This window comes from Mesoplodon densirostris, chromosome 7, assembly GCF_025265405.1.
Source record: "Mesoplodon densirostris isolate mMesDen1 chromosome 7, mMesDen1 primary haplotype, whole genome shotgun sequence".
Classification (NCBI taxonomy): Eukaryota; Metazoa; Chordata; class Mammalia; order Artiodactyla; family Ziphiidae; genus Mesoplodon; species Mesoplodon densirostris.
Window position 1 is genome coordinate 3,911,430 of NC_082667.1, and position 14,779 is coordinate 3,926,208.

Genomic DNA, 14,779 nt, shown 5'->3' on the forward strand with positions numbered 1-14,779 from the left:
TCCCTCCCACCCCTGTGACGGGCAAGCCCTGGGCACTGGCTGTGAAGTGGAGCAGACCTAAGAAGCACGGCTAATGAGTGTTCTAAGAGAAGCAAAACTACAGAAACATCTCCTTACTGCTTTCTTTGGGTATTTCTCCATCGAAACTAGTTTTTTTTTGATTTGTTTTGTTTCGTTTTGTTTTTTGCGGTACGCGGGCCTCTCACTGCCGTGGCCTCTCCCGTTGCAGAGCACAGGCTCCGGACATGCAGGCTCAGCGGCCATGGCTCACGGGCCCAGATGCTCCACGGCATGTGGGATCTTCCTGGACCGGGGCACGAACCCGTGTCCCCTGCATCGGCAGGCGGACTCCCAACCACTGCGCCACCAGGGAAGCCCTCGACACTTGTTTTTAAAGGCCTAAGTGGAATCAATGAAACGAGTTGTCATAATTATACACCTGCAGCTTATGCATCATGCATGACTCTGTTTGCAGAATCTTTCAGATACTCAAGGCTCGCTTGGCTTTGGTCAGACAAAAATGGAATGTGAGATGAGAAAAGCACTCTGTGGTTTTAAATCTCACACGTAAGTTAACCCTGAGAACCAGGACATGCAGGAAGTAAGGCTGCTCCTAAGTTCAACTGGAACATGAGCACGCACAGGCTCTAAAGGGGGAAACACACAATGACCTGACAACTATGCTGGCAGAAACAAGCCGGAATGCATTCATCCACATAAACAAAACACGTGCCATTCAGAGAGGGAGCCCGTCAGCCCTGGAGGGACAGTCGGGACAGGAATGAAAACCGAGGCCATGGTCAGCAGTGTCCACCCAACAGGGCCCAAGTAGGGTGGTGGCCGTCACCAGGCTGACCTGATGGCAGGAACACCTTCGTGGCCAGACCTGATGGCAGGAACACCTTCGTGGTGGTGAGGGCGGGAGACATCACCTAGTGAGCTCAGGCGTCCGTGCTGTCGTCCTCGTGCCGCCTGCAGTGGCCCTTTGTGAGCAGCCACCTGCACCCACCCTGCCACCCACTAGCGCCCGGCCGTTTCCCTGGGGATCCACTTTCAGCCCTCCAGCTTGGGTGTTCCCACCCCTCTGTCACACCGAACCCGCATGTGACTCAGGACTTGGCTTGAGCTATCACAGAGGCCATGAATCTGGAAGGACACAGCCCTGGGAGCCTTGTGTGACCACGTGGGAAGAGCAGGACACCAAGCCTGCACAGAGGAAGCGGAGCTGAGGAACGCGTGCGCGCACACCGCCACCAGCACGAGTGCCTCTGCTCTGCCACTTGCTCTGGCCCTCCGGCCTCACCTCAGCTTGAAACAGAGCCCAGCTGCCGCTGCTCCACCAGTGGCTCCTAGAAAGGCACCTCCTGCAAGAGCTGCTGTTCCGGCTGCCCAGTGTGTGCCCAGGGCTGTGGCGGCACAGGGGCATCGGACAAGTGTGGCTGCCGTGCCTGATGTCGGGGGGAGCCTGATGCCGGGGAGCCTGCTGCTGGGGGGAGCGCCTGCTCCCAGACGTACCCAGAGCCGTGATTACGAATCTGCATTAGAAACCTTGTTTCATACTTCCCTAACTCCCTTGCTACATTCTCGTTTCTATGGAATGTGTGAATAAAATTTGCTGACTAAAAAAAAAATTAAAAAAAGCACCCACACCCATACACATGCATGCGAGCACACGCACACCCCCGGGTCTCCTCCTTCGGGTCCAGGTCTGGGTTGCCCTCGGCCGCCCCATCCCTGGACTCCACAGGTGAGCCTACGCAGCTCCACGCTGTTTCCGACAATCGGCCCGGTGCCTGGGGCAGCAGAGGCTTCCAGGGCCCGGCTCCCCGTAGGTACTGATGAGAGGGCGCCTCTGGTCTCCAGAACCGAGGGCACGAACACCTGGTCACCCTCTGGAGGACACCCGACCCTACACTCTCATCGTCCAGCCTTTTTAGTCTGTCCATCCATTCCTATAACAGAATTTCCATATGACGACACTGGCTCCAATCAGTCGGCCTGGAGCGGGAGATACGGCAGCTGCAGTCAGTTTTCAGTAGGAGTACAGCTTACCCTCGTACTCTGTATTGGCAGTGGAAAATTTTGCTTCAGTACTTTATTGAAAGAAAGCAATAAATAATACTGTGATAAAAATAGTTCAAAAGTAGACTGTACATACTTTGTTACATAATCAGGAAGTTCACAAAAGAGGAATAGAAAAACAGAACGGTAACAGTGAACTGTACAAGTAAATTAAAGGCAGAGCCCAAATGTAAAAAGACACGCCATCTCTGTCTACCGGTACATCAGCTGCGTAATAAATAATGCACCATGATCTGAACACATCTCTTGCTGGCTTTTTAATACGCCATTTTAAAAGTAAAAGTTACATTTGCTACTTATACAATCCAAAATGGCTATATCGTCAAAATCTAAAAATGTACGACTAGGTCCATTCTTTAAACATGTTTACAGACAAATGTAAAAGGATGATTTACATCAGAAAAATAAGGCCTTGATGAGAGCTGCACTACATTATTTTCAGGATCTCGTGCCTTCACCTTCCGCGTGCACCAGTGTCTCCCCAGTGAGTGCAGTGCTTCGTGATTGGTCCTCTAAGAGTCGGCGCCCTTGACCCGGCTTCCCAGGAGGGGGGCTGGGAAGGGGGCGGGCGCGGCGGGCTGCGGGGGCCCAGGCCCCACCCCCCCCACCGGAGTCGCTCTTCCCCCAGCTCGTGGCTTCTGCCAGTCACCCAAGACGAGGTATCCGGATCCACAGAGGCCAGGCTATGGAAGAGTTCACCGGTCCTACGAGATTTTCATAGTGTTCTAATGATCCTTTCAGTCCAAATTTGATTAGAAGCTGATATTTAACATCCCGTATTTTTAATCTCTTCACGCTACAGAGTAAAGCATTTCTTGCTAGAAAAAGTATAGCTAAGGTCAGTCATTAAAATACAACAATTGCTTGAAAGTAAGTTGGCTTCTTTCAAAATGATTGTTGTAGGGCTAGGTTACACTTCGTAAAGGATATGCACACTGTGTCATGATGATTTTACAAACGCAGTAAAATCCTTTTCTCTGTCATGGTTTATCATTAAAAAATTAAACAAGAATAATTACAATAAATGCATAATTTACAAAAGCCCTCTATTTGTTCATAGGATTTATACATACAAGCATTACAGTACATTCCTTTGAAAGACTAAAATCAGATATAAGAACATGAATTGATCTGAAAGGATATTTATAGCCTGGATATACATGAAAAAGTAAGTAACTATAGAAATGAAGTCATAAGTTTACATAAATATAAGAAACATTAAATTCTAAAATATTTTCTCTATGGTATTCATGAATTTTTCACTAATTAAAAACTCTGTAATAAAATATCTTAGGGTCCATATAACAAGTATTAACAGATTAAAGATTCCATTGAGCTCAAAATGTAGTCTTTGCTGGATTCAAAATGCTGCATAATCATCTGTAGAAGTAGTGTGGGTAAACTGGAAAATAAAATAAAAGCAAACGAGTCAGTCTTGAGACAGCTTCAAGTGCCCGAGCTCCTACCCCTCCACGACCCCCCCAAGCCCTACCTTCTGTGCTTTGGCTGCTTTTAGAATTTAGGTAAGTATCAAGGACCAAGCAGATCAAGGAGAGAATTCCTTGACTTTCTTTCGACATACATCTAAAAGCTGCTAATAAGAAAACCAATCATGCATTCCAGCTGAGACTTGACAACAGAACCCTGAGAGCAGCGAGGGGAGGGCTGGGCTCCCGGGCCCACACCCACCCAGAGCACCACCTGCAAAGCAAGGGTGGCCCCTCAGCAGCGGCCGACCCCGAGATGCCAGCGCAGTTTCGTTTTAAAGACGGGCCTCTGGACTGAGAGGCACACGGCGGTGCAGCCTCGTGAACCCTGATGCTTTGGGGCTTGTTCCCTTCGAGAATGTGCACGCAGGACACGGTGCTCCAGCACCGCTGACACGGGAGCGACGCCAGCACGCAGGGCAACGCGAGGGAGGCCCGGGCCGTGCACGGACCACTCCCGGCGGCAGCTAAGCGCCAAGGTCACCTTCCGCTCTCCTGCCGCCCCGCCCCCCCGACGCTCCGGCGCCAGGGCGTGGCCTCCGCGCACCTGCGGGGCCGGGGCCGCCCTGTACTCACCCGCGGGGGCTCAGCAGGAGTAAGTCCTGACTGCAGCGGAGTCCAGCCTCTGCGCTCCCGCCACGCTGCCTGGTCCGACAAGCACGGGAGGAAGCGTGCAAACACAGCGTGCGGTTAGTGGTGGGACGCCACACGGGGGCACGAGGACGGACACGCACTCACATCCACAGCGGCCACCTCCTGAGGGCTCTGGGGGAAACCTCTAGAGGGGGAGGGGCGGACGAGCCGGAGAAACGGAGCCTAAGGGCCACCACGTGAGGGCTCCCTTTACCTCCGCCACCCTGGGGGGCACGGGGAGGTCACGCTACAGCAGCAGCCACAGTCCAATGACAGAGAAACGCCTGCACGGTGGGTGACGACTACTCAGCGTGACCGCGTGGTCCCTCCTGAAACCCTCTAGATTCAGAGAGCGCCTGGACTTCTCTTTCGCTGTATCTGCGAGGACGGTAGTCGGGCAATAGTAACAGCGGCCACGTGACGGGCCCCGCCAAGGGGCCTGAAGCCCGGCACCCATGGTCTGGAGGCCCTGCGCTCTGCTGCCCCAGGGGGACCCGCCTGCTCTCTCTCCCCGGGGAGCCTTCCCCAGCGGCTTCGACAGTGGGCAGAGGGCAGAGGACGGAGACTTAGCTAACAAAGCGGAAGCCCAGTGTCAGTTTCCACCCGAAAGGATGTCACCACTGGCGTTTTTTTTCTTGTCAAGAAACAGGCTGCAGGGCCCAATAGGTAAGCCCTCACCCCGCTTCAAACTGAGTAAGAAATTTCCATAACCCCTAGCAGAAATCCGCTGCTCCCAATTCAACATTTTTCGTTTCCCCACAGGTCCACCAGGAACATATGTGACCAGTATTTGGCCGCGGTTCCAGGACGGGCTTAAGACAGCTGGCGCTCCTGATCGGAGCAGATTTTTTTTTTTTAAAGCCATTGATTTGGACGTTTTATTTTACTTTATTTATTTATATTTGGCCACGCCACGTGGCACACCGGATCTTAGCTCCCGACCAGGGATCGAACCCGCGGCCCCTGCATTGGAAGCGTGGCGCCTTAACCACTGGACCACCAAGGAGGTCCCACAGATTCTCTTTCTAAATCCTTCTGATGCTAAGAACCCCAGAGACCTGCTGCACTTTGCCTTCAAGAGCCATGAAAACAACCCACTTTATAGTTTATGCCTTCCTTATCACACAAGCGTAAAAAGTCATCTCCCACATGATATAATGCCTACACCTCCTTCTAGGAGTATTTTTTTTTTTTTTTTGCGGTATGCGGGCCTCTCACTGTTGCGGCCTCTCCCGCTGCGGAGCACAGGCTCTGGACGCGCAGGCTCAGCGGCCATGGCTCACGGGCCCAGCCGCTCCGCGGCATATGGGATCCTCCCAGACCGGGGCACGAACCCGCATCCCCTGCATTGGCAGGCGGACTCCCAACCACTGCGCCACCAGGGAGGCCCACTAGGAGTATTTTTAATTTATCAAAACTCTAATGTTAACATCACTGTGAGCATTTAACAGCAAAATGCGATTTATAACGACGAGAATGGAAATGAAGCAGTGAGGTAAATAAGAAAGCACTCATTTAGACTATCCAATAAATTGAAGGCCAAGCTACGGTTAAAATCTGTAAAAATGGGGCTTCCCTGGTGGTGCAGTGGTTGAGAGTCCGCCTGCCGATGCAGGGGACACAGGTTCGTGCCCCGGTCCGGGAAGATCCCACATGCCGCAGAGCGGCTGGGCCCGTAAGCCATGGCCGCTGAGCCTGCGCGTCCGGAGCCTGTGCTCCGCCACGGGAGAGGCCACAACGGTGGGAGGCCCGCGTACCGCAAAAAAAAAAAAAAAAATCTGTAAAAATGAACTGCATGCTCCTTGAAGAAAAATGCTATTAAAAAAAAAAAAAAAAAGTTGCTGGGTTCCCCCTGGGTTCCCCGCCCCCCGGGTTAAGCACATTATTGAATTCCGGCACCGAGATGCAGCTTTTTAATAAAAATGATGCCCTGTAAGCCACCCTCACTAAAGTGTCCAGCTTATTTAGCAAAAGGCTTCCCTAAATGTACTTTGCTCTGGTTTTCATACAGGCAGGTGAGAGTAAAAGTTACAAACCTACGCATGGGAAGGGCTGATAACAGGAGAAAACTGCAAACCCCGTCAGCACACTTCGAAAACCCCTCGCTCTCCTGCAGCCCTGCCAGGGCAGGCGTGGGGACGGCCTGAGTAACAGCAGCGCCGCAGCGGCCCTAAGGGCTCCGCCCTCACGGGACTGAGGATGCGCCAGGCACTTTCCTGAGCCATGACCCGCTCTGTGAATCACTTGTGTAACCAGCACAGCCAGCCGGGGAGGAGGGCACCCCAAGAGCCAGCCGGGGAGGAGGGCACCCCAAGACGACCCTCTCCCAGATGCGAAATGAGGCGCAGTGCTCAAGGCGCCTCCTAGGCCGCAGAGCCAGACTCGGACCCAGGCCATCTGTCTCTCGATTTTGCTGTCGAGTGGGGACACAGCAGCGCTGAGAGCCCACCCTTAACTAGCGGTGCTCTCCGGCAGAGCGGTTGTCAAAGGGAAGAGCAGAGCTGGGTGTGAAAGGACTATGGGCCCAGCCGTGCTCGGGTGATGACTTCTCTCGGCCTTACCTTCTTCCTTCTCCCCGGCCTTCTACAGCGTGTAAGGGACAAATAACAGTGAGGACGGAGGGAGGACAGGAAGGTGGAGGTTATTTCAAATGGACTCAGTCATCCTTCTAGCGTGAAGAGGAGTCGAGGGGGAACTGGGGGGGGTCTGAAGCTACTACGCTATTTTATGAAACAGCTTCTGAGCGCTGCCTGCCACACACACATCGTTACGAGCATGGGTGTCGATCTAACGCTCTGAGAACACACACGGTTCTTAGTTTTATTAGTTAGAAGAGTGTGCTAATATTCAACCAGACAAGAACTTAAGAATTAAGACTGTATTACTGTTAAACTTTTATAAACAGATGTTAGGATTAATTTTAAACATTTACACCTGGGCATGCAACAGTACTCAAGTGCCTTGTCACATATTAAGTAGGCCATTCTAGATCATTAGTAACGTTCCAGTCCCAGAGCTGCTCAAGCCGCCTACAAGCGGCTGCAGCAGCACTGCGTCACCTACCGTCCAGCTGCATCTTCTTTGGCTGCACAGAGGGCGAGGACAGAGAGGACGGGACCCGGAAGTTTGCGGGGAGAGTCTCTGCTGACCCAGCAGCTAAGCCACGAACATCCTTTGGTCTAAATTTTTTTCTCCAAGAAGGTGCTCTCCTAAAGCTTTTATCATCATCCTGGTGAATTAAAGGACAGAAAACAAGACAGATTTAAAAATAAGGGACAAAAACATAAAGTTACCAGCCCTTTAAGATGACTGAGCTTGTTACCGCATCTCTATTTCACCCTGTTCGTGACAACCATGTGATCAGCTGGGAACTGTGGAGAGCGGCCTGGGACCCGGTACCACTGACGCTGGGACCCTAACTGAGCATCAAGCAGGACCGCCTGGGCCGCCCGGGTGAACGTTCCTCCTGACAATTACCAGGCTTCACTTCTTATCTCGAAGGAATCACCTTCTTGCTATATAAGATAACACGTTTTTATTCGTCTTTAAAAACAGTTTTCGAGCTGTAAACAATTCTGTCTCATGCTGGGACGGAGCCAGCAAATGCTGCTTTAGGTGCCCTTCTACTCTCTTTGTCAAACTCAAGTCTCCTTAACGTCCAATGAAGAGAATAACAATAGTGTGGGAATAAATGAGTCACGGTTTTGTGTAAGGGGAAATTAATATTTTGTGCTTTTCAATATACTTATGAAACAGTCCCCCAAAGCACAGGGGCTCTGGATGAGGGTAAGACATCCGGCTGGTCGCCAAAACACAACTTAGACTCCATTCCTAAGCTGAAACCAGTGTTTTACGATATAAAAAAAATACTTTTGAGGGGTATCAAAAGTTAAATAGTGAAAATTAAAAAAAAAATACAAACCCCTATCTTACTGAAGACATTCATTTTTTAAAAATTAATTTTATTTATTTATTTATTTATGGCCGTGCTGGGCCTTTGTTGCTGCCCACGGGCTTTCCCTAGTTGCGGCGAGCAGGGGCTACTCTTTGTTGTGGTGTACGGGCTTCTCACCGAGGGGGCTTCTTTTGTCGTGGAGCACGGGTTCTAGGCGCACGGGCTTCAGTAGCTGTGGCTCGCGGGCTCTAGAGCGCAGGCTCAGTAGTTGTGGCGCACGGGCTTAGCTGCTCCGTGGCATGTGGGATCTTCCCGGACCAGGGCTCGAACCCGTGTCCCCTGCATTGGCAGGCGGATTCTTAACCACTGTGCCACCAGGGAAGTCCAAAGATATTAATTTTTTTTTTTTTTTTGCGGTACGCGGGCCTCTCACTGTTGTGGCCTCTCCCGTTGCGGAGCACAGGCTCCGGACGCACAGGCTCAGCGGCCATGGCTCACGGGCCCAGCCGCTCCGCGGCATATGGGATCCTCCCAGACCGGGGCACGAACCCGTATCCCCTGCATCGGCAGGCGGACTCTCAACCACTTGCGCCACCAGGGAGGCCCGATATTAATTTTTTAATAGCTCATTTGTTAATAAATTTTTTTTTTTTTTTTTTTTTTTCTTTTTGCGGTATGTGGGCCTCTCACTGTTGTGGCCTCTCCCGTTGCGGAGCACAGGCTCCGGATGCGCAGGCTCAGCGGCCATGGCCCACGGGCCCAGCCGCTCCGCGGCATATGGGATCCTCCCAGACCGGGGCACGAACCCGTATCCCCTGCATCGGCAGGCGGACTCTTAACCACTTGTGCCACCAGGGAGGCCCTGTTAATAAATTTTTAAGAGCAAAGCTTAACCTGTAAAGTAAAACTGTCTCCACATTTAGAAGAAATACCCTGACTACATGGTTCATACAAGTATGATAAGATAATGACTTTTAAAGTTGCATTAATGCAAATTAAGCTGAAAAACTTACTTCATCGAACCTTCTGTCGGTCCCCATGACCAAAAGGTTGTTAAACTCTCTTTCCAAGACAGCACGAGCCTGAAATCAGAAAACAACACCACCCTACAGCTTTCAACAATCTCATTTGAATATCAGCATATCCGGACTGTTTTTTAAACCAAGACTTTAAAAACAAAACAAAACAAAAAAACTCAAACTCTGATAGTATTTTAAATCAGGGGTTTAACATGGAGTCCATGGATGGCCTTTTGGGGAGAGGGATCCATGACCTCTTGGAAATTATATACAAAAGTGTGCTCTGTGGGTTGGTGCTGGTGGGAAGATCGGGGGTACTGGCAAAAGATATACAATCTTCCGCAGAAGAATAAAAAAATTTCTTCATTCTCAAATGAGCCCACAAGTCAACAAGAATTGCACAGGGCAATTACACGTAGAAACATAATTAATAAAACCTTCATCTGACACACAAAGAGTATTTCTCTTTCCACGGAAGAACTAAATCTTGATACACGTCACTCTTACCAGAGTACTGACTTGAATGAAAGTTCCCCTTATTTTGTTTACCGTAAGACTCTCATGCTTCCAACGGAAAATGAAAAGTCAATAGGCAAAAATACTGAGGAATGTAGCGTTACAGATTTTGAACTATTATATGACGGATTTGGTATGGAATGAGATTACTAGTGGTCTGAGATGTTGTTAAGTTTGGTCTCCATTCAGATAGGCAGCTACATGTCTGCCTGGGGAGAACGGACCACACGCTGCGCCCATGAAGGCCCGGCGTCTGGGCTGTACCTGTGTGTTCTGCGTAGGGATCTGTAACAAGAGGGCCAGTGCGCTGAAGTCGAAGGTTTCGTCTAAGGCCAGAAGGGCGCCGTGCACACCGCTCTCTACGAGATTGTTTGCGTATTCCTTGAGACCAATGGAGAGGATCCAGCGAATCACTCGATCGTTGCTCCAAACAAGCACATCTGCAGATGAATCAAAACAGTTTTAAAAGTGGCCTCAGAAAAGCTGTGTTCATCACGTATACCCTGCAGGCATGGCGGAAAGATCCCTACTGTGAAGCTGACCCTTCAGTTCCTGACAAAAGCTGGGAGACACCGCTAGGCGGGCAGCCAACCCCGACTGCACTGAGACGCTGATGGCTTGGCCCTTCTCCACTCCAGTGGAGGCTGTCCCATGAGAACTCATTCTTCAAGGGAACCCAAGAGGAATGAAGTTATTACGTACACTTAGTTTCTAGAGAATAGAAAACGAGGATCCGGGGATCAGAAACAAAAGGACACACAAGGATGTGAATGCCCACCAGGTACGAACACGTTTCAGATACAGACTTGAGAGTCTTTTGTGTGTGTGTGTGTGGTACGCGGGCCTCTCACTGCTGTGGCCTCTTCCGTTGCGGAGCACAGGCTCCGGACGCGCAGGCTCAGCGGCCGTGGCTCACGGGCCCAGCTGCTCCGTGGCATGGGGGATCTTCCCGGACCGGGGCACGAACCCGTGTCCCCTGCATCGGCAGGCGGACTCTCAACCACTGCGCCACCAGGGAAGTCCCTTGAGAGTCTTTTGATGTACTTTCTTCCCATCCCAAGGAGGAGCTGGCACCGTATCTGGACACCTTGCTCAATTCAGCATCAACCTCTCACTTACAATCGTGAAGCCTTTTTTCTTGAAGCCATTTTTGTTGTCTCTCTTTTGTTAAAAAGAGAGAAACTTAAAGATATTCTCCAGCATATTAGAGATCTGGGGGGAAGATTTCATATTAAGTCAAGTCATAAGTGATTAAGTCTGCGCTAGTAGAGAGCTAAAAAGAGCCACTCTGTACAAACACATCCAGATGATCACCTATTACTTTCAAAGACAGCTTCTGTCAACCGTAAAAAGATTTAAACCATTTAAACCATACAGAAAACAAATGAAACAAGATTTACAGATTTCATTTCCAATGCCCTTTTCTGGATAAAGGTATAGAATATATAAATGTTGGTTTCTGGCTTTTCTCATGATTCAAATTAATTCAATCACGACTCAACTATCTTTCAAATGGGCTGTCTCCCCAACCCTATTTTTACCTTTAGTTTCCTTCTTAGTAAAAGCTGGGGATGAAAACAGCACTTACACTCACAGTGCTGTGGTAAGGATTAAGTAAAGTAACCTGTGAAAGTGCCTGGACTTGTTCCATGAGTCTTACTATTATTATTACTATTAATATTATTAGATTTATTTTCTGAAAATTCTGGGAGGTTTTACATGGAGCTTAATCACTAACACCTTATTTAAAAGCACTCTATCATACCTGATCATTGAGAGGCGCACAGAGTGAGAAGCTCCCCCTCGGAGACAAGCATCTGACACCTCCCAGTTGGACAGCCCACGTCCTCCCAGGCCTCCGCACCCGCCTTCTAACTCAAACGCCTCTGCCCTCCTCCCTGGCTAAGCGGCTCCCACTGCGCCTTCAAGGCCCGCTCCCTCCAGCCTGGGAGGAGGGCCACGTGCTACTCTCCTCAAGTCCTTTGACAAATGGCCAGAGCAGCATTTTTCACACTTAAATCAAATGAGTGAACAGCAGGTCTCGTTCTTTTCGGCTCTGGAATTATCTACAGTGTGTAGCAGCATTTCTGAGTGAAACAGGACACGTGTCATAGTAACAGGAAATCTCTAGAGTCATGGGAAAAATGTTTACCTTGAGACACTGAACCTACAGACTGAGCACAAGGACATAGGCACAAGTGCTCTGGCCACAGAGGAGGATCTGAAAAACACTCCCTCCTCTGTAATGATGTCAGACACGTTCTCTCCACTTAAAGCGTTTCCTGATTTTTTTCTTTAAAACAGGAAACCACTGAGGCTGCTAGTACACTGGGAAGCAAGAAACACGACTGTACTAGCCTTTTAGTTCATTCTGGCTTTCTTCTCTTTTTCTTTCCAGTTCTTTCCGGTCATAATTTAACCTTCGCAGGCACATAATTCCACACTGGAAACTGTTTCTATTTCCAAGAGAAAAAGAAAAAAAAGAAAAAATTTAGACCTGGCAACGGTCAAACATCTCTCAGCCAATTAGCAAGAACTTGCGGCAACTAACCTGTGAAAACTGTCAACCATTTTCAGTTGCCCGCGAAGGTCTTTCTTGGTCAAGTGGTCCAGCATCCGTGCGTCCACGAGGCACTCCATGAAGTAGCTCCGGTACTGCGGGAGGCCCAGGCTGGGCAGCCACTCGTTGCCGATCCACTCGTGGTTCATGTCCCCGTATGCCAGTGTCTGCTTTCAATAATCAAGGACGATCAGCTCAGGAAAAAACCCATGAAAGCAGCCACAAGGACCATTTATATCATCTTTAAACTGGATTTTTAATCTGTTACATATTCTCAAAGGCTAATAAGCTAACGACAACGTGGTTGCTTGTAATTTCAAAATAACTTGATCTCTTATTTACTACCTTGTAAATTTGCTGGCAAAATTTTATACAAAAGGAATTATGCCATTAAAACTCTATGACTCTCTTGTGTGTATAAATTTAACCTATTTAACAACCACGATAAAATTATAACTGACTACACATTACTTTTCTGAAATAGCTTTTATACATAATAATACATCAACAAAGAATGATCACGACTCATGAACAAGTTTGAAGGATCAATCTAACTCTACTCATTAACAATATCTCTGGCTGTCTTTAATTTTATATTTAACACATTGTTTTCCAAATTTCCTTAACAAAACATCTGTTAACTTCCAAGTCAGTCCAGTGAATTAAAAAATAGTTTTAAAAGAAGCGATAAGCAAAGCAGTAACTGACAGGCTGAAAGGAGAAAGAGACAAACACACAATTATAGTCAGAGACCTCAACCCTCCTCTCTCAATTATTCAATAACTGATTGAACGAGGAAGCCAAAACAGACAACCAACCAACCCCAGTAAGGATACAGAAGCCTTAAACAATGCTATCAACCAACCTAACCTAATTGACATTTTATGTAACACTCCATCCAACAGCACGATACATTCTTTTCAAGGGGATATGGAACACTCTTCAAGACAGACAAACCTCAGCATACTTAAAGTGACTGAAATCATACAAAGTATGTTCTCTGACCTCAACAGAATTAAATTAGGAATGAATGAAGCAGAAAGGAGAAAATAAATGAGCAGAAATCAATGAAATGGAAACCAGAAAAACAGAAAATAAAACAATGAAACTAAAATCAGTTTCTTCATAGATATCAATAAAATTGACTAACCAGAGTGACCAAGAAAAAAGAGAAGACATAAACCACCAATGTCAAGAATGAAAGAGGGGACATCAGTATTATAGATCCTATAGACATTGAAAGGATAGCAACAAGGGTAAACTGTGACCAACTTTAAGCAACTTACATAAAATAGTCTAATTCCTAGAAAGATACAATTTATGAAAGCCACTCAGTAAGAAACAGATAAGCTGAATCTATTAAAACTCGAATTTGTAGTTATAAACCTTCCTACCCACCCATACATGCACACACATAAAATCTCTACCCTAAATGGCTTCACTAGTGAATCCTATCAAGCATTTATGAAAAAAATATCAATTCTACACAAACTATTCCAAAATAGTGAAGAAAAAAATGCCTAACTCATTCTACGAGGCCAGAATTATCTTGATACCTAAACCAGAGAAACATATATAATAAGAAAACTACAAACCAATATCCCTCAGAGACACGGATGCAGAATTCCTTAATGAAGTATCAGGAAATCAATAATCAATTAAACAAACAGGATATCATGACAAGTAGGGTTTATCCCAAGAACGTAAGGTTGGGTCAACATTTGAAAAACCAATGAAATTCACTGTATCAATGGACTGAAAAGAAAAACCACAATATCATCTCGAAAGACAAAGAAAAGGCATATGACAATACTCGTCATTTATATACGGAAATCTCAGCAATCTAGTAATGGAAGAAAACTGCCTCAACCTCATATAAAGAGCATCTACAAAAAACGGAGAGCTGACAACATACAATGCATTCTCCCTAAAATCAGGAACAAAGCAAGGATGTCTGCTCTCGCAACTTTTATTCAACACTGTATTGGAACTCCTAGCCACTGTAATAAGATAAGAAAAAATAAGTCAAATCATATGAATTGGAAAAGCAATAAAACGGTATTTGCAGATAACCTGGTTATTAATGTCGAAAATGAATCTGCAAAACAGTTACAAGAATAAAAATGAGTTTATTAGCAAAGTTGCAGGATACAAGGTCAACATATAAAAATGCACAATACTTGTAAATACTAGAAATAAACTGGAAATTGAAATTTTAAAAAATACCACTTATTATAACATCATCAAAACCCATGAAATCCTCAGGGATAAATCTAACAGAATATGTGCAAGGTCTGCACAATGAAAAATAAACACATTATATGTATATACACACATACCAAAGAAAGGTACTTGATGTTCTTCAGTCCAAGAAGACTAAGGTGTATTCAGAGGAATTCTGTACATTATGGAATCCCTGGAAATAGTATCTCTCGACTACCACCATGGTCTGTCTCAAGAATATGGCCTCTAATCTATTATTAATACCAACGAAGCTGGAAGGAATGACTCAGACTCCAGCAAGAACACTCAAATTCTATTAAAAAAAATGTTTCTAATAGAAAAAAAAATTCTATAAATAGTCATG

General features: G+C 47.2%; 1 protein-coding gene across 4 annotated transcripts in view; it reads right to left on the reverse strand.

Annotated features, from left to right (window-relative positions):
* Positions 1-2,103: 2,103 nt before the first annotated feature.
* Positions 2,104-14,779, reverse strand: part of PPFIA1 (PTPRF interacting protein alpha 1) — an 89,694-nt gene continuing 77,018 nt past the window's right edge. For 2 of the 4 annotated variants that reach the window (XM_060105546.1, XM_060105544.1), the window contains 7 exons: positions 12,184-12,359; positions 11,991-12,088; positions 9,897-10,072; positions 9,111-9,179; positions 7,266-7,431; positions 4,146-4,214; positions 2,104-3,484 (listed from right to left, as the gene is read on the reverse strand). In XM_060105546.1, the coding sequence (XP_059961529.1) occupies positions 4,156-4,214; positions 7,266-7,431; positions 9,111-9,179; positions 9,897-10,072; positions 11,991-12,088; positions 12,184-12,359 (744 nt within the window). In that variant the 3' untranslated portion in view covers positions 2,104-3,484; positions 4,146-4,155. The remainder of the gene's footprint in view (positions 3,485-4,145; positions 4,215-7,265; positions 7,432-9,110; positions 9,180-9,896; positions 10,073-11,990; positions 12,089-12,183; positions 12,360-14,779) is intronic. The other 2 variants (XM_060105547.1, XM_060105545.1) reach the window with 1 other exon arrangement.